Source organism: Otolemur garnettii, unplaced genomic scaffold (genome assembly GCF_000181295.1).
Source record: "Otolemur garnettii isolate 467f Iridium unplaced genomic scaffold, OtoGar3 scaffold00079, whole genome shotgun sequence".
Taxonomy (NCBI): domain Eukaryota; kingdom Metazoa; phylum Chordata; class Mammalia; order Primates; family Galagidae; genus Otolemur; species Otolemur garnettii.
In genome coordinates, this window is record NW_003852474.1 from 1969930 (window position 1) to 1989935 (window position 20006).

Sequence of the window (20006 nt, forward strand, 5' to 3'; positions counted from 1 at the left end):
TGGCATCACAGCTCACAGCAACCTCCAACTCCTGGGCTCAGCAAGTCTCCTGCCTTAGCCTCCCAAGTAGCTGGGACCACAGGCGCCTGCCACAACACCCTGCTATTTTTTGGTTGCAGCCATCATTTTTGTTTGGCAGGCTGGCCTGGATTCAAACCCACCACCTTAGGTGTATGTGGCTGGCGCCTTAGCTACTTGAGCCACAGGCACTGAGCCACCTCTTGTAATTCTTTAAGCTCCATTGTATCTTTCCTCAAATGGTCTATTTTCTTTAATTTCATTAATTTCCTGAGACATTTTTTGGTGTCTTCTTGCTGATTTTCCACTTTCTCTTCAATTCCATTTATCTAATTTGCCATTTATATTCTAAATTCCATTTCTGTCATTTTAACAATTTCTTTATAGTTGGAGTTCTCTGCTGTAGTTGCATTATGATCCCTTGGGGATGTTGATCTGTTCTGATTTTTCATGTTCTCAAGGTTCTTTTTCTGTTTTTTTCTCATCTGCGGTTTCTTTTTTTAACTCTGAGCTAAATGGCCTGGATGTCTCAAAATTCATAATTGGGAACTCTGCCTTCTGACTATATTGTCCTGTTATTCTGCTCCTTCTTATTCTGCTCTGTAACTTCTTCCCATGGAATCTCTTGTAGGTTCTGGCACAATTCCCTCAGAATTACACCCTTTCTATTATTGTTTTTCTTTTTTCATCTGAACTTTTCTTTCCAAGACAATCTGGCAGTTGGTATCTCTGATCAGCCATCTTCTGTCCCCTTCAGTTATAAATGTAGGCAACAAACTGCAATAGTATAGGTCTTACTATACTATTGAGACTTTTCTACTCATAGAAATCAGGTATCATCACATTATAGCTATTATGAATGTCTCAAATTATCATTTAATTTCAGTACTTTGGAATTATATTAGTTGTAGACCCAAGACCAGGGCTTGTTATTTATAGCATAAACACATTTATTACTGCATCATAATTTTTAAAATGTTGGCAACTTTTTCAATAAGATTGAAATCCTTTGTAATCCTTATTTTATTTTTTTTTTCCTGCAGTTTTTTGGCCAGGGGCCAGGCTTAAACCCACCACCTCCAGTATATGGGGTTGGTGCCCTATTCCTTTGAGCTACAGGTACTGCCCCCCCTATTTTATTTTAAACATTTAAAAAAAAAGTTATTCTTACAAGAGATATATAGAGACAAGAAAAAGGGTGAAAATTGTTAGATTTGAAATAAATGATCAAATAGGAGTTCTCTGTCTAGTAGTGTGACAGATTGGATAACGTAAATAAATTTCCCAATGGGAGAACATGATGTGCTGAGTATGGTTTTATATGTGCATGCCTTGGATGATAAAGACTTTGAGAACCCCATCAGGGAGAGAAAGCCAACTATGGCCTAAAAGTGTCTGCAGAATCCTGCAGAATCCTGCAGAACTTGAGAATCTCTGAAGGCTGCCCAGGACTCAGGATAGAAGATAAAAGTTTAAGTCAGACAGCATCAAACTGAGCTCCCAAAAGGTTGTACCTGGGTATAGAGGAGGATAAGAAATAAGCATCACTAGAAGGGAGCAGTGTGGATACTTTCTTTAAACCTTCCAGTTGAATAAGGGTAGCTAGGTAGGTGGGGAGAGAGCAATCCTGACAATACTGAACAGTCAGTGATGCGTACCCTGAGATCCCCAAAGTCCTCCCTTCCCTACCTCATCAAGCTCTTCGTGTTCCCGCTGTCACCAACTTCCCTGCTGTGAAACTCCTTTTACCATTAGGTGAGGCAGCAGAAGCTGAGGCAACAGTTCAGGTCCATATCCCCTTTTCCTGTGGTGACCTTGCATAGATTGAGAAGATATTAAATCCCTTCTCCACAGATGCCTCCAAATATATAAAGGAATTCTGGTACCTGGTCCCATCCTATGACCTTAATTGACACGATCTTCACATAATCTTTAACTCTGCCCTTCTCCCAGGGGAGATAAGACCAGAGAATAGAGAGGTTCAGGCTAGTTTTAATGAAAACAAAAGAAACCCACCTGGACAGAGCTGAAGATGGAGTTAGCACTGAGCACAGTTTGAAACAGCTTTATATTGTGCCGTAGTGGGTGGAAATTTCCACTGTTGGGCTGGGGATTTCAGCGTGCTGGGCAGGAATTTTTGTGACAGGGCTAGCTAGGTCCTTTGTGGAATTTGTTACTGGAGGGGAGGAGGAGGGAAGAGAGTTTCTGTGGGCTGTGTTAGGCCCACCAACATTCTCAACTCTTGTTAAAAGGGATGACGGGATGATGGTCAGTCTTCTGAAACTGCTTCCAGCTGAGCAGGGTCATCGTCCTCAGTGGGATGAGTCAGGTGTTGGTAGGTATAGGTACAGGTTTGAGGGTATATTTGGGAGAGTTTAGGGTGTATCAGGGGAAAGCAGGGCAAGAGTGCAGGTGCTGATCCAGTTTGTTGGGAGGCACAGATAGGTAGAGTTGGATTCTGGTGTCCATGTTGGGGAGTCTTCCACAGAAGATGTCTTGGATGGATGCAGCCTCTGGAAGGTCTATAGGTTTGAGTCCAGAAAAATGACTTTAGGACAGGATTTGTAGAAGCTCAGCTATTTCACAGATTGAGTTACTTAAGACCACCTTGATATGACAAAGTTGAGCCCATTTTGAAGTCAGTCATGTCAGTCAAAGCAGTTCCCATGGGTCCTTGGGTATGGAGAATGCTAATTTAGGGGGCCACTGGTTCCAGGGAGCCAGAGTCCTAGTGGAGGCAGGGCTCATTCCTGTAGAAGGATGTGGGGTTTTTTTGCCTGGGACTTTTGAATAACTCTCTCCGGAGAAGCTTTAAAGCAGCAGCCACTATTAAAAAATACTTTTTTGCTCTCAGGGCTGTTGTCAGTTATCTCTTTTCCTTTATCTTATCTCCATCTCAGTTATTAAAAGACCAGAAAGTCCAGGTCTAAAAGCTGTACTTGTGAGTTCTGAGGCCCCTTTTAAGTTTTGGAGTTTATGCCAATTATTGGGGCTGACTGGGATGATGTACATTGCTAAGATAGTTGGTACCTCTCTGGTATTAAGATCTCAGTTAGTAAAGAGTTGCAAAGGCTGTAGATAGGACAAAAAGGCTGGATTTTCATCCTGAGTCCAAGAGATTTATTGTATCTTTTGATCCCTGAAATATCCCAAAGTGGGAGTTGGTATGTAGGCGAGAAAAGAGCGTTGCCGGGTTAGATTTTTCCCACTCCCATGGGAGAAGGATAGAGTTAATGATTATGTGAAGATTGTGTCAGGTAAGGTCATAGGATGGGACCAGGTACCAGAATTCCTTTATATATTTGGAGGCATCTGTGGAGAAGAGATTTAATATCTTTTAATCTGTGAAAAGTCGCTGAAGGGAAAGGGGATGTGCACCTGAACTAGCCTCACCTCACCTAATGGTAAAAGAGGTTTCACAGCAGGGTAACTAGTGACAGCAGAAGTATAAAGGGATTGATAGGGGAGGGGAGGGAGGACCTTGGGGGTCTGAGGGCGGGTTAGGAGATGGGTGTGGTATGGACCTGGTGGTCAGCAGCATCAAAGGATTCTATGGAGGAGAGAGAATAGGGAGGAGATTTAGGGGAAGATAGTTAGGGGAGAGAGAGAGTCTTGAACATAGGGAACTTCCCTCCATTTGCTATTTCTTTGGAGGAAGTTACCAAAGTCCTTAAGATATTGAAATTAAAGGTCCCATTTTTAGGCCTAATGGACCTGTTGTCTGATTTGTATTGGGGCCAGGCTGTGTTACAGCAAAATATGAGGCATTTTGGCCATATCTCCCCTTAGAAACCTAATCTTTGTATTGTCAAAGGAGGCACCAGTGGTGGGAGTGGTCTGGAAGGGCCAGTTCCCATGTCTCAGATGTCCTTTCCCCACCTGGGTGGAAAAGAGGGTGTCCCTTGTTTCCCAAGTCCCCGGGCATTGAAAAGGGAGACTCTAAGAAGTTGGGCATCCCCTGATATTCTCAGAAACCCTAAGCCCCTGAGGTCAAAAGCCTGGGCCAAGGTCCAGTGCTGGGACTGAAATGAAAACAAAGTTCCTGGTCAGGTACATAAGGAGAGGCGAAGGAAGTGAGATGTGGAGTGGACTGAGGGCAGTTCTGCCTGAAGGTATTCCGGGGACCCTAATCACCTTAAATGGCAGCCAGGGCAAAGTCCTTTAGTTAATGGGGTTAGATCTGAGCATGACCAGGCCCAGGTCCTGAGGTGTTTCAGAAAGGAGTTGGGGTGGCTATTGAGACCCCAGTTGAGGGCCAGGATTGGGGAGTTAGCCCAGCCTGCTGCTTCCCAAATTGCAAGGGAGCAAATTGCAAGATGGAGCAAAGCCATCAACGGCCAGTCCGAGGTTTCAGCACCAGATGAATGGTCAGTGGCATGCATACTCAAAGGCAAGACCAGAGAATGAAGAGGTTCAGGCCAGGTTTAATGAAAATGAAAGAAACCTGCTCAGGTAGAGCCAAAGACGGCATCCTTACCAACCACAGTTTGAGACAGCTTTTATATTGGGCTGTAAGGGATGGACATTCCACTGCTGAGCTGGGGATTTTGGTGGGCTGGGCAGGAGTTTAGGGGACAGGGCTAGCTAGGCCCTTTGTGGTCTTTGTTCCAGGAGGGGAAAAGGAGGAAGAGAGGGGAGGAGTTTACGTAGGGCCTCTTTAAGCCCACCAACAAGTAGTAAGTACAGGGTGTTTGTATGGTCTATGTCTAAAGTGGTCCCAGTTTAAGAAAATTAGCAAGTCATGGTTAGAAATTATACAAAGTTAAGGAGATGACTGTGGATGGCAGGCAAGAAGAGAGCCAAAGATATTGAAAATGATAAAAAATATGAAAGTGTCTCATACATGCAGAGAAATAAAAGAGAAACTTGAAAATCTGAGCCAGGAACAGGAGATAGATGCAATCATACTTGAATAATGAAGGAAAAATATGATTGAAACTTACAAACATTGAAAGAAGGAACGGAGAAGAGACTGCAATCAAAGAAATAATGGGAGAGAATTTCCCAAATTTGTTGAAAGAGCCTGATTGTCAGAGTAAAAAGCCCAGTGAAACCCAGGCCATATTAATATAAAGAGACATAGATGTAGATGTAGATAACAAATACAAAGGGTAGGTTACCAAAATAAATTGGAGAGGACAGCATCACCTGCAGAAGTATGGCTCTATGAGACAAATAATGAAACTCTTAACATCCACAGTAGGAACCACAGGCAGTCATATGATAAATTTAAAGGACTGATTAAATCATCAAGAATTCTATGCCAAATAAAACAAGAGTATGTGCCAAACTTGAGCGTTTACCACCAAACAGCCCTCACTAAATGGATTCTAAAGGCTATAATTCAAACCAAAGGAAAATAACCTCAAATGTAGTGTCTGAGTTGCAAGGAGAAAGAGCCAAGATAAATATGTGATAATCCGAACAAACTAGTGATTATATATGAAACAAAAACAACTTATGGGGAAAGAAAGCAGGCTAGATTTACAATGCCAAGTTACAGTAACATACAAGTTGGGGTAGGGTGGGGTGTAAGATCCACAGACTGTCCATACACAATGCCTATTGATTATCTCCAGCTGTTATTAAATGTATATGAAACAGGACCAACTCTAATAGAATAGACCCAGTGTATGCCTTTGAAGGAAGCAGAGGAAAAAGAACCAACAAGTACAGAGAAATAAGAGTCCAAATGAAGAGAGGAGAAAAGGAACAAGTAAAATTGGACAAATCAAAAGTTCAAAATGGGATGTTAGAAATAAAACTATATCACTAATCACAGTAAGTGTAAGTGAACTAAATTCTCCAATTAAACCTTTATTTGCTATATTTTAGAAACACAACAAAAGTTCAGCTATTTACTCATCACAACAAATAACACATAAGACACCCAGAAAGATTAACACCCAAACAATCAAAAAGATAGTTCAGGAAAATATTAAGCAAAAAGAGGCAAGGATGGCCAGATTAATATCAAAGCAAAAAGTATAACTTGAAATAAGGAGATTTGCTACATAATGATCATTTCATTTACTGGGAAAATGTATTCATTTAAAATTTCTGTGTACCACATGAATTTGTGTATAACCTCATAATAAATAAAGCCAGACTGATGGAATTAAAGGGAAAAATTATCAAATCCATCATCATAGTAGGAGATTTTTGTGCATTTCTTAGCAATTGGTAGATCAAAGAGACAAAAAAAATCAGTAACAAAATAGAAAATGTATGGTAAAACTATGGAGCTTGAATTAACATGCTTGACTACGTCTGACATTTGGAAAAGGCACATTCCTTTTGAGCATACATGGAACAGTTGCTAGGTGGACACACCCCAAACATAAAGCTTGCTACAATACACTTCAAAAGATCGGAATCTACCTGACCACATTTCTTACCACAATTCAATTAAGATAGAAAACAAAGCCCAGAGGATAATTAGGAAAGTCCACTCACTTGGAAGTTTAATAACAGATAATCAATTCATTGGTCCAGGGAGAAATCATAATTGAAATTACAAGATTTTACCATATAATTTTTCACTTCAAATGCATGGGGTATAATACTTGGAAGGAAATGTTTCCCTTTAAGAAAACTGAGAAGGCTCAAAATGGAACTAAGATCAAATTAAATCAAAGACCCACAGAAGTAGAAGGAAGGAAATTAAAAGGACAGAAGTTCACTCAATAGAAAAACATACAAAAGAAGAGATCAACAAGGCAAAGCAATCTATTCAAAAAGACAGGTTTTTTTGAAAGGCACAAATGAAATGGAATGGAAGAAACATAACCATAGATGTTATAGAGAAAAGATAAGAGGGTATTAAACACAGCTCTCCACATACTTCAGAACCTTGATATAATGGATGACTTCCTAGGGAACTTAGCAAAACAGACTGGAGAGAAACACAAAATCAGAATCATCCTTTAACAATCCATTATCCATTGTAAGGGAAAAGCAATCAATAGTTAAAATCTTCCCATAAAGAAAACACTACATCCAAATGGATTTATATAATTTCATTGTTACAGAGAGTAGAAAAGATAACACTTTTGACTCATTTTGTGAAGCCAGCATTACCCTGACCCCAAACTCAAACAGAAGCAGAAAGAAAACTACAGGCCAATCTTCCTCATGTTCATGGACACAGAAATTCTGAATAAATATTGCCAGAGCCAGCAATGAATTCAAAAAGATGATACATCATGATTATGTTAGGTTTATTCCAACTAATTTAATTGATATTAGAATTTTTATTGAGAGAATTTACTGTATTAACAAATTTGAAGAGGGAAAATTCTATTATCTCAATAAGTAAAGAAAAAATAGAATTCCACATCCAAATATAACATTAAAATTTCCTAGCATATTTTTAGAAGGAAATTTTCTTAACTAGAAAAAGAACATCAATAAAAACACCCAGCAAACATAGAGAAGGACTCCCTTAAAGAAGAAACATAGAAAGGACTCCCTTTAAAATTAGGAATGTTCTTCAACATGTTTGAGGCAGCCCGTAGCATTATAAGAAGAAACAAAAGTTGTAAGGGTGGGAATGTAAAATGGTGCAGCTGCTGTAGGTCCCTCAAAAACTTCAACATAGAATTCATGTGTGATCTAACAATTCCAAAGAGATATGAAAGCAGGGACACAAACAGATGTTTATACACCTGTGTTCATAGCTGCATTATGCACAGTAGCCAAAAGGCAGAAGTAGCCCAAGTGTCCGTGAATGAATGAATGAATAAGCAAAATGTGATATAAACAAACAATGGAATATTATTCTGCTATTAAAAGGAATGATATTCTGACACACACTACAACATGGATGAACCTTGAGGTCATTATGCTGAGTGAAATAACCAGACACCAAAGGGCAAATACTGAAAAACTCTATTTTTATGAGTTTCCTAGAGCTGTCAGATTCATAGAGACAAGAAGTAGAATGGGGGTTGCCAGCGGCTGGGTGTTGGGGCTGAGGGGTTAGTGTTTAATGGGGACAGAATTTCTACTTGGAAAGATGAAAAAGTTCTGGAGATAGATGGTGGTAGTGATGGTACAAAAATGTGAATGTACTTAATGCCACTGAATTATATACGGAAGTGGCTAAAATGGAATATTATCTTTCACTGCAATTTTTTTTAAAAGTTGTGAGGACTGCCAAGGAAACAAAATGGCCTTTATTTATGATTGCACATAATCAGTGTTGTCCTGAATTCAATGCTTCCTACCAGGCCCTAGGGTTTATGAATGAGGATATGTGTCAAAACTATAAAATATGCCAAATTGCATGTAATTTTGCTGAGGAAAAGAACAAAAAACTTTCACTGGACAGAGTTGTCTGTGACCCAGGAAAGTTTAAGAGCCATTCTGAGTTGCCCCCTCCCATGCTTACTAACCCTCCCCCCACTCTGCCCCCTGTAGCTCTGCAGGTGCACAGGGGCTGTGACCAGACCCCCTGTTGGCAGTGGAGCACACACCTCCTGCCTCCTTCCCTCCCCTCCCTGCCTCTCTTTGCCCACCCAACACCATTCTTCTCTTTTGTTTTCTTCACTCAGGTTGTTTAAATACAATGCGAAGCATATTCTTAAATATTCATTGAATGTTGAATTCACTGAAGAAGGTCTTATAGAATAATGTGACTCTGAAATCAACCAAACTTCAGATTTTTGTCTGTTGTCCCTCATTTCCTGGATGACTGTACTAATCAGGTCCGGCTCTCTCACTGGGGGCCTGGGACCCAGAAAGCCCTCAAACCCTTGTCAAATGATCAGAATCCTCCAAGCCACGTCTGTAACCATAAACCATTTTTAACTGATTATTTTGCTTCTTATTTTGCATTTAGTGTGGAATTCCTGCGTGGTGGTGAGGATTCCTGAGATGATAATGGAGAAGGACCTCTCAGATGCCGCTTCAAAACACGAAGGGAATGAGGAATGTCTCCAGCTGACTAATTTGCACCCAAATGAATTCTGAGACTTTCCTTTTTAACAAAATGCTTTATTTTTATTTCTTGAGTTGCATCATTAAGATAACTATATGAAATATGAAGAGGCATTTATATATCTTGCTTTAACTCTCTGGTTACACAAAGTAGGTAGAAAAGATCTGCTGAAATAAAGCAAAACAGAAACCAAATAGTGTAAGGCATTAGGGGATACATGAAGGGAATACTGTGGTTTCTTGTAAACCACAGGGCTAGTCGTGGTTAGTAGTCGTCATAGTTGACGCTGGCTCCGTGCCGAAAGGAGTAAGGGCTCCGGGGACCAATTGCAGCATCTTCGTCATAGTGACGTTGGTAGTAATCCCCATAGTACTCGTGCCCATTGCGATCTCTGTTAAGCCAATAGGTGACGTCATCTTCAAATTTCTGGAAGGAGAAAGAGTGGTAGAGAATGATTCAAGAACACACATTCTCTTATCACCACATCTTACCTATGGCTTTTCTCTATGGTGGTTTTTATTCAGTGATTAACACCCCTTACTAAGAACAACTCCTTGTTATAGTATTCTTGTGCTCCGAGGTCAATGACATCAGCTAAAGAATGCTGCTATTAAAAGCTAATTTCAGACCGGCATGGTGGTTCACGCCTGTAATCCCAGCACTCTGGGAGGCTGAAGCAGGTGGATTGCTTGAGCTCAGGAGTTTGAGACCAGCCTGAACCAGAGCAAGACCCCCATCTCTAAAAACATCTGGGCATTGTGGCAGATGCCTGTAGTCCCAGCTACTCAGGAGGCTGAGCCAAGAGGATTGCTTGAGCCCAAGAGTTTGAGGTTGTGGTGAGCTATAATGCCATGGCACTCTACCAAGGGTGACAAAATGAGACTCTGTCTCAAAAAAACGAACAAACAAAAAAGCTAATTTCCCCCAAAGGACTGTATAACCATACCTTTGCCATACTCATTCTAAATATACCACGGGCTTAACCATTTTTCTCTTTCTGGGTAAATAAAGCAAACATCTCCCAAATATAGTAACAACTCCCTATGGCAGACACTGTTTTCCTGCCCTATTCCTGTTCGTGACCCTTTGGATGGCACAGAGCATATGCTTAATAAATGGTGGCTGAATTAAATCAACCACTGGTCTGGCTTATTACAGCTCCAGGGCAGAGTATTTGGGTACTTGTGATGGTAACTCTTTTTAGCTGTGTTGTTGGTTAAGGTGTGCACAAGTACGTTTGTGTATCAGCCCTGTGCTGGGCCCTGGAAGGCTGCCCACAACAGGGGAGTCTGCCTTCAAGGAAGCTTTAGTGCCTGAGAGGCAGCTAGGAAGAGACAGCTGCAGCGAATAAAAATAAAAGAGAAGAAGGACTAAAGCTGATAAGATGTGGATTGTAGAATGAAGTTCACTTTTCGGCCTGGGGAACTAGTCTTTGCTATTAATCCATTTTTTTTTAAGACAGGCTAATCTTTTTTTGGTGGTGGTGAAGGTGCGAAATCCATTTAGATTGGGCTTTGCATGTGTCAACGCTCAGGACATGGCATGGGGTTTAGTATGAGGGCAAAAAAACAAAAAAGTGGAGAGTTGACAAAGATGTCCTGGAAAGTTGAGGCAGCCACATAGCTTTGGAAGCAGGCCTAGTTTTACTCCACATGTGGCCAGAGCATCCCTGTAGCCACATCACAAATGCAGATTCTCAGGTACCACCCACTCTGCATCTCCTGGATGGACTTTTCCAGTGATGGGGTCTCAGCAATCTATTTTACTAAGACTGCCAATGAATAATTATAATTAATAATTTGAGAACTTCATGAGGCCCCATGATTACGCAGCCTCATGAAGCCATCCACTTTGGGTACACAGTGGGCCGGCTCGTGCCATGCTGAGGAGCCTGAGTCAAATTCCTCACCACTGTTTGCAACACCGGGCTCATGTTATCTCCTGAGCCCTCAGCCTCAGCCTTGGAGAAGGAGATGCTGACTTCTTTGCCTGTCTCCAGCCTTGCGTCTCTCACAATACTGCACTTTTGGCCAGAGTGAAATCTTGTTCTTTGTGTTTTCTAATTTTATACATTTGTATGGGGTTTTGGATTAAAATATGAATTGTCAATAAATTTTAAAAAATGAATACAGAAACAATTCAGACTCAGATTTTTAAAATCTTATGTGAGACGGGAACAAAGAAAGAGGGGATCATCTCATTTCTTTGCCAAAGCCCACCAACAGTGACCTCTGGTCATACTTAATTATAGACTTTTTATGTATATATGTTTATAATTTTGTTTGATCCTCATCTTTACTCTGCTCTAGTCACCAGACATTATTATAGTCATTTTCCCATGGTAATGCCTAATACTCATTTTAATGATGGTCATCAAAGAAATGCAAATTACTAAAAGATAATACAGCATTTTCATCTATCATATATTTTTAATTTTCAATGAGAACATCAGATGTTGCTAAAAATTCTAGCAAATTGGCTAGAATGACTTATGGGAGAATATAATTTGACAATACTCTGAGCTGCTTCAACATGATTGTAACCTTGGCCCAGGAACTCCACTGGGCAGAATGTGGTCCTAGGGACAAGATATACACAAAGAGGCGAATAATAGTATTTGCCTTTTGAGATGCTGCAAATATTAATTAAGCTCATAAGTACTTAGAATCAAGTCCAGCACAGGGTTTGGCTAATAAGTATTTAGCTATTTGTGCAGAAAACATACACACACACACACACACACACACACACACCATATATATGTATGCGTAGATACATAGGGAACAACCAATATGTCCAGTAGCTGGGAACGGGAAGGAAATTCTGTTACAGCCACATGCTCTTACTTTATGCAGCCATTAAAAATTATCTAAGTGGTTTAATTTTTTCACCTATTGCAGCACTTTGCATCCACTCTCTTTAGGAGCCTTGTGCTCATTTAGAAAATCACCTCCGGTTGCCCCGGTTGGAGATGTTGCCTGTGAATAACCCATCTGCTCCTTGGCTGGGCGGGCAGGCTCTGGGTTCTCCCCGCTACACTTAGCCTTACACCTGTTAGTCTGTAGGCAGAAACCTCTGCAGCAGGATCTGTGATCTCAACCCTGCTGCTGTCTTACCTGTACCCCAGTTGGGAGTCTGTGATTATAAACCCTTTTTCCGTAATTTGCTGAATTTGCCCACTAATGCTATCTAGGCAGGCCAGCTGTAAACAAACAATCTCTCCTACAAGTGCACTGGCAAAATTTCCCCAATACATCTGCAAAGACCAGTCTCTCTTTTAAAAGTCACTTTTCATCTTTTCCCACTATCACATAGGCCCTTGCATGGATGTGGTTCTGACATTTTGGGGGATAAAGTAGAAAAAGTTTTAGGGGATTGAGTTATGTTAAGGATGATTACTCAAAACTGTTCACAGCCAAGTTAAAAGGGTTTGAGCAAAATCAGATTCTCCTTGAATGTGTGGGGGGGTTTTTTGTTTGATTTTTGAGACAGAGTCTCACTTTGTCACCCTCAGTAGAGTGCCTTGGTGTCACAGCTCACAGCAACCTCAAACTCTTGGACTTAAGCAATTCTCTTGCTTCAGCCTCCCAATTAGCTGGGACTACAGGTGCCCGCCACAACTCCGGGCTATTTTTTTGTTGTAGTTGTCATTGCTGTTTAGCAGGTCTGGGCCAGGTTTGAACCTGCCAGCCCCAGTGTATATAGCCAGCACCCTAACCACTGAGCTACAGGGCACAGCACCAGGATTTTCCATGAATCTTAAGTGCCAGCCATTTTAGCCTCTGACTTCTATGGATTCTGCTTCCCAAACATATCCTGGGGAGAAGTCAGCTGATGTCACCACACTGTGGGTAACGTAATCTGGTGCCATGTAAGGAAGCTCGTATTTCCAGAATGATTAGCAAATCCTCTTTCTCTGGGTCCTATTTCCTGAGCCAGGCCTCTGTCCCATCACCTTGCCCAAGGGAGCCTCCAGCAGGAGAGAACACCCACCGCCTCGTCGAAGCCCATGTAGAGGAACTGCTGGTACCACTGCTGCACCTCGGGCCGGCTCCGGTCCCACAGCTGCCTCTTCTGGCGCTTCAGGCTGGTGAGGAATTCCTTGGCTTTGCTCTCATGGACAGCCACTTTAGCCTTAGCTGGAGCAGGTGCTGAAACTATCAATTCCCCAGCCCCCCGCATACACAGAGTGACTTCTTACTGGGAAGAACCACTGTGACATATCCCAGTTCCCCGCCCCCACACCCACCGCTCCCACCTTTGACTCTCAACTTCCTTCCTACATGCATGTGACGATCCATAGCCTCAGCTTCTTGTTAGTGATCATCTGAGAACAGCCATATAAAGGGGCACCAGGTAACCTTCACCCTCTAGGTCTCAGGGCAGAAGGAAATCTAGCTCAAGCCCTGCAGTCCACGCGCCACACTGGCACCCAGGCCTCCCCATGCGAGTGTCTCCCCCCTGGGGCTCTGTGTTCAGAAAATGACCTGGATACCTAGTGTCACACCCGTGTACGGTGCATGTACATTGTCTATGCAAACAAGGGAGGCCTGTGCCTGCTGGGAGCCTGCATAAGGAAAGAGAACCGAGGCTGAGCCCCCAGTGAGCAGGAACCAGACTGGCTTAGCAGCACAGTGGCTTGGTATCAGGCTGCTGGAGCTGGCAGTACTCTAAGAGCCGCTGTCTCTGGGCCTCACAGGCTGATCACTGAAGATCCCAATAGGGTCTTCAAGGTCACTGACCCTTTAACTCTGCTGCTTCTCATATCTTTCCATCATAGTCTCAGTCATTTAGAGGGAACTGCTTCTGCAGGCTGTGTTCAGGGGAAGTCGCTGTGCCATGGGACTTGCTGCCTCTGCTATCTACTTTTGAGCCTCTGTGCCTTCATCTAACTATACATCTGGACAGGCAGCAGTCTCTATCTTGGTGTTGTTAGGAAGAATGCACAGAATAATGGAAGTAATTCACCCGATGAGTCCATGGGTCACGTGCAGAAGTATCAGCTGGGCTTGCTTCTTTACAAACCCTGTAGGGCTTGTTATACTCTTTTGTATACAGTAGGCGCTCAGTATGTATTTCTTGATTTGCCCTGAATAAAGTCTGAGGGATGCAGACCCACACGCCTCCAGCCACCCTGGAGCTGGGGGATAAGCCAAGCCCTCATGGGTGGCTGGAATGTGGGGAAAGATTCAGGGAGTTCCCCCAGGAACTCCCTGGTCCCCCATGAAGAGCCACCTGTGCTCCAGCCACTTATGTGCCCCGGGGGCATGAAGGAAGCATGAGAAGAAATTCTCAGGGCCCTACTTTGGGAGGCAGACTTTAGCCTGTTAGAATCTCCCACAGACTTGAAGGGGAAAGAGTAATTGAAGAAATAGTCACATCAGAAATAGAGTCATGCCTTTTCATTTCTAAGGGGTACTTAGTTTTACAGACGAAGGGAAAATGACATTTGCCAGTGATCCAGCTGATCTAACTGACTACCGTGGGCACAGAACTTGTATTTTATGACTTCCAGGCTGTTCAATTTCTGCGACATTTTCCTACTGTCTATCACATTTATCTTAGGAGCATTTTTCACAACAGAGGTTACCAAAACATTTCCTGTTTTACTGCCCTTCCCCAGTGGCTAATTGGACATACAGGTTGCTATGACAGTGCTATACCATGCCTCTCCACCAACTGAGATTTTCTTTACACTGAAAGATATGCTCTAAATTTAGATACATGCTCTAAGGTGCTTTTGTAGTCCTAAAATAAACAGCATCAATTAACACTGTAGCACTGTTTTTTTTATTTCTGAGTCCACACTGACAGCTTACAGAAGAACAACCTTCAAACATTTACTGGAAATAATATTTATCTAATAAAATACCGTAACTCAAACCCAGAGAATAAGCCCTTCCGATCGGCTAACCTTTTAAGGAGTAAACACTTTTGATCTTCCAAATACAAGACTCCAGCGAGCACACTATATATTGCCATCTCATTTCCATCCAGTTAAGAATGCATCCCTTATCCACTTGGGTTATATTTACCTTCTCGTTTTTGAAGCATTAGCTTGAGTTTATTTCCACTTATGCCACCTAAAGAAATGAAAATTGAAACCGGTTTCAGAGTTGCACTGTACCCTTAAATTTATCAAAAGCAAAAAATCATAGTTGGAAAAAAGAAGGGCATGCCTGGCCCTGACTTGGCAACGTGGGGCTGCTTGTTGCCTTCCGGCTGTCCAGGGCAAATACTGCTGACAATGACCATGGCTGACTAAGGGCATTATTATTTGAACAAGTGCCAAGGAAAAGTGACATTGTTCTTTCAGCCTTTATATCTTCTTATGAAGGTCATCTGTCACGTGTGCCTACCTCCCTGCAAAACTTGACTTCGTGGTATAATGTGTTGAACAGTGTCCACCCCAAATTCATATCTACTAGGGATCTTGAATGTGGGCTTATTTGGCAATGGGCTCTTTGCAAATATAATTTAAGGCTCTCGTGATGAAATGCTGGATTTATAATAGGCTCTAAATCCAGGGGCAGGTGTCCTTACAGGAAGAAGAAAGGATCTAGGGACAGCAGCCATGTGAAGACAGAGGCAGGCAGGAAAGGGAGTAAGGCACTAAGGAATCTGCCTTAGTGCTCTAAAAATTCAGTCTGATTTTGCAGCTGGCCCAGATCATCCTATAATAAAGCATTATTTGTACCATTGCTGTTATTAGTATTCAATTTTTAAAGTGTCTCTAATCAGCTTAGTTCAATAATCTTAAGAGAAAATAACATGTCTGGCCTGATAGAACCCCCCTCTCGACCTCACTCGGTGAAGGGATTTGAGGATCTGCAGAAGCCTCTGCACACACCAATGAGGCTTTTCTCAGGAAGAGTGAACCCAAAGCCCCTGGAGAAACACCCCGTGGCACCCTAAATAGTAAGCAAAGCATCATCACGCATAAGGGACTAGAGTCTGGCCCCAGGATGAAGAAACACACTGAGGTGGCTGTGGCCACTTTCTTGCCAGGCTTTTTAACCTCTCAGGCCATGGACAGGCACCAGGGGGTCTGCAAAGGTAGTAAAAATTGTGTTTATACCTACAAAGGCACAATCTTCTGGGACTAGGGTCCACAGCGTTTGCCAGACTCTTCAAAGTGTCTGCGACCCAAATAAGATTAAGAATGCTTGATGTATTTGTCAATTAAATGTCAAGAAAGCTGTAAAAAAAAAATTTTTTTTTAAAGCCCCTGCGTAAAGAATTTACTATGTAGTTGGTGAGAAAGAGAATGATAGCCAAAAGTTAGAAACTGGTTGCCCACAGTGAAACTCCACCTATGGATACATTTTCTTAGCATCCCCAGTGTTTACAAAATTTGAATTTGAACACCTCTGGGGCTGAGTCACTTGGCGTGCTTAGGGTCCATAAGCAGCCACCTCACACCAGCCCCTGTAGGCATCTGGCTGCTGCCCAACTGCCATGCAGGGAGCTTGCCGACCTGGTCTCCACGGTGGGATGGAAAACCTGCTAGAACTCACTATTTCCCTCTCAAGTGCTTTCTCAGGATTCAGAGGTAGGGTGGCCTCTTCCCAGCTGTTCAGGGACAGCCCCAGTGTGTGCCTACTGTCCCAGCAAATTAACAAGATCGCTTCCTTTTGTTCTCCAAACTGTTGCAGCTAGCATGAGAAATTATATGGCTACCCTATTGTGAGAGGTTTAATATCAAGGAAACGGCTTGCGAAAATCTCCATGGACCACATTGAAGGGGGAGGGACAGAGGCGGTTGTTGCCCTCAAACCCTCCTTAGAAGGGCTGGGAGTCCGTGGGGATTGAACAAGACTAGTGATGTAGTGCCCAGCGGCCTGGGGGAATGCTGTGTGTTCACCTCTGTGCTCAGATCAGACTATGTGGTTGTTTAAAAAGCACCTGCAATGTTAGGCTGTAGTCACAAACACTGGTGGGAAAAGGAAGTAATTATCCTGTCTCTGTTGTGTCATTGCTCTGAGCAGACCTCCCCTCTACTATTCTGTCTACATTTCACTTGAAGGTCACCGAGAAAATGAAACTGCAGTAGAAGGAGGGGGCCTAGATGTTTGTCAGATGAGAAAAACGTTAAAGGAATTTCAGTGTTTAACCTGGAGAAATGAAATTTGTGAGAGGAGGAGAGTTGTGACGCTAAGAGGCCCCTGGGCCATCAGGGGATGAAGTAAGGTTTTCAACACCTGGGCATCCACCCAAAGATAGAACAAGTGGCCCCAAGAGGTTCCGTAAGAACACAAACACTGGGCCAGGCTCCTATAGACAAGGCCAGTCTCATCAGAAGGGGGGAGCCTACTCTTACAGGCTGTACTTTCCTTTCATGCTTAAGAGTCGATGACAAAATCTATGGAAATATTTGCCAAGGCAGACAGATTCATTCCTTGGCACTAATATTAGCATTTGTTAATATCTTAACATTTGTCGATCTCTGGCAACTCACATGGTAGCACGTACAGATTAAGTATGGTCCCCCCATCTGTTTGCCGTCTGCAAACGTGCTTAACAGTTAATGAAGGAAATGTGGTCTGATGTTGAAACAGACATTGGGTGTAGGCATTTGTGATGAGGCTGTGATTTCTTGGAGCAAATGTGTGTGTGTCACTACCACTCCAGAAATGAGAGCCTCACCTAACCTCAGCTACATGGCTGTAAAACACGAAGTCCCTAATTATGAATTAGGAGCGCCTCCACTGTGCCAATTACTACACATTGAATTACATACAGGGACAAAGTTCATGGTTAATGGCACACTATTTTAAATTGCACATGAACTTTATGGACACCCTGTAGCAATACATATATTTGGACACCACGCTAATCTATTTGAAGAAAGTGATCAAGAACAATAGAATAGCTGTGATTTTTTTTTTGGCGTATGGAATTTTTACCCAGCATCATTAGTTATTAATTGTAGGCTATGATAATATGCACTCCCAAATTTATTAAATCTAGTTATCTGGCATTTGATCTTCTTTTTTTTTTTTTGAGACAGAGCCTCAAGCTGAGCCCCTGGGTAGAGTGCCCTGGCTTCACTGCTCACAGCAACCTCCAACTCCTGGGCTCAAGGGAGTCTCCTGCCTCAGCCTCCCAAGTAGCTGGGATTACAGGCGCCCGCCACAACGCCCAGCTATTTTTTGGTTGCAGCCATTATTGTTGTTTGGCGGCCCGGGCTGGATTCGAACCCACCACCTTAGGTGTATGTGGCTGGCGCCTTAGCCACTTGAGCCACAGGCGCCAAGCCAGCATTTGATCTTCTAACAAATTCAGAACTGCAAGATGCCTGTCTAAAAATGATAAGTATTAGTAAGCTGATCAAGAAGGGGCTATGATAATTTTCTCCATTAAGCATTTCGGGGGTACCATAAAAAATCTTCATTTTATGTCATAAGAAATTTCACTTCTCAGTTTGATGACAGTGATGTCCGAACTGACGCCTACCACTAAGTTCTTGGTATGAACTAAATAAAATACGAGTGTGAAAATGAACAGCTGTAGCCAAACCTCTTATCCTTAAAATGGGGAGAACGAAGGAGGGGGCGGATAAATCACGCACTGGGACATTATTAATTAGCTTCACCCGTGGTTTTAATTTAGAGCAGTAATCATCGTGACCTGAACAAGCCTGGCTTGTTCTAGCAATCCCAGGTTCCACCCCAGGCTGCTACTGCTTGACTCTGCCTCCCCTCAACCTGGAGTTTGGTTTTCATACCTGTTTTGAATTAGACAGCGCCCAGCTACTGTGCAGGGACATGCACCAGTTTCAAGCTCTTGGGAACACATTCCAGTCCTGTTCCCCTAGCAATAAATCTGGAGTCACGGTACCTGCCTCCCAGAGCTGTAAGCTTCAAAGGCACTCATGTGTCCACAGGGTCACCATAAAGGCTCATACCAGCCCAAGGCGGTAACTCAGATTGCATTCCTCACGTGGAGTGTGTGGACCCCAGGATTCGGCTGTCTGACACCCACCAACTGCTCCATTTACCGTGTGCATGTGAATGCACTTTTTACAAAGAGCCAATGAGGAATTTTCAGAGTTTTCAACAGATTCGCTGAGAGCTTCATGAAGTAGGAAGGTTAAACACTACTTTAAAAAAGCATTTCCCCCTATCTGGGGCATGAGGTCTGCTCCCGGTTGGGCAGACGCAGCTCAAACCTGCAGGAAGTACATCTCCAACTCTGTTGCCCAGCCACTGCCTGGAAGGAAGTCGCGGTGATGATGCCACTTGCACCACCTAGTTAAAGCCTTACTTCCCACTGCCCTCTCATTAAGCCCCGAAACACTTCTTACCCACCCCCCCGCTACGTCTGGCCCTCCCTTCCCAGTTATCCCCAAGAGACTCTCCCTTTGACCTTGGTCTTCTCATCACCCTCCCAAGAGCACCAATTGGCGCTTGTGCAAGTGCAAATCCTTGACCTAGTGTCCCATCATCCTCTTGGCCCTACCTGGGCTAAGGATGGGTCCCTACACTGCTGCCCCATCACCAGCCTCTCTCCCTCAGGCACCATTCTGGGCCAAGCCCACCCCCGGGCGGAGCACTGCTGTCAGCCTGGCATCACCCCACTCACCTGGGCCCAAGCACAGCAGCAGCAGCAGCGCCAGTCCGGTCAGGACAAGCACCGCAGGCCGCGCAGAGGAGGTGGCCATGGTGGCTGCAGGCAGGCAGGCGGGCAGGAGGGCAGGAAGGCGAGGGGCGCACTGAGAGCCTCTGCGGGAGGACAGGCAGCACGGGAGAGGGTCGCAGGCAGGCCGGCGCTTCCGCGAGTTATCCCTGTGTAGCTGCTGGGGCGGGACCCGGCGGGTGGGCGCCGAGCCAGGGAGTGGAGCTGGGGCCAGGCGGCTGCGCCTACAGCCGGCTCTCCCGTCCCCGCCCCGCGGAGGCCTGGGTCGTGGGCTCCAAAGCCAAGGATGCTTACGAGACGGGAGACCCGGGGAACTCATCAGTGGTGCGCCACGTGGCCGGCGCTGCCTGCCGCAAAAGCGGTAAGGACAAGCTGGGATCTGGCGACCCAGGGAAGGGCTTATGGCATC

The 20006-nt window shown here is 43.7% G+C and overlaps 1 protein-coding gene across 1 annotated transcript; it reads right to left on the minus strand.

Moving 5' to 3' along the window:
* Window positions 1–9077: 9077 nt before the first annotated feature.
* CUNH2orf40 (chromosome unknown C2orf40 homolog) lies at window positions 9078–19706 on the minus strand. The gene is made up of 4 exons (XM_023515783.1): window positions 19544–19706; window positions 14995–15042; window positions 12953–13116; window positions 9078–9385 (listed from the first exon to the last, which is right to left on the minus strand). The coding sequence occupies exons 1-4, from the start codon at window positions 19620–19622 to the stop codon at window positions 9224–9226; spliced, it is 453 nt and encodes a 150-aa protein (XP_023371551.1). The 5' UTR covers window positions 19623–19706; the 3' UTR covers window positions 9078–9223.
* Between the last annotated feature and the right edge of the window lie 300 nt (window positions 19707–20006).

Bases quoted from the DNA above. Each gene is read 5' to 3' on its own strand.
- CUNH2orf40 (XM_023515783.1), bottom strand. From the start codon at position 19,622: ATGGCCACCTCCTCTGCGCGGCCTGCGGTGCTTGTCCTGACCGGACTG. The intron at 13,117-14,994 runs GTAAATATAACC...GGGAATTGATAG, and splicing joins AATGCTTCAAAAACGAGAAG to TTTCAGCACCTGCTCCAGCT. The intron at 9,386-12,952 runs GTGGGTGTTCTC...TTCTCCTTCCAG, and splicing joins ACATGGGCTTCGACGAGGCG to AAATTTGAAGATGACGTCAC.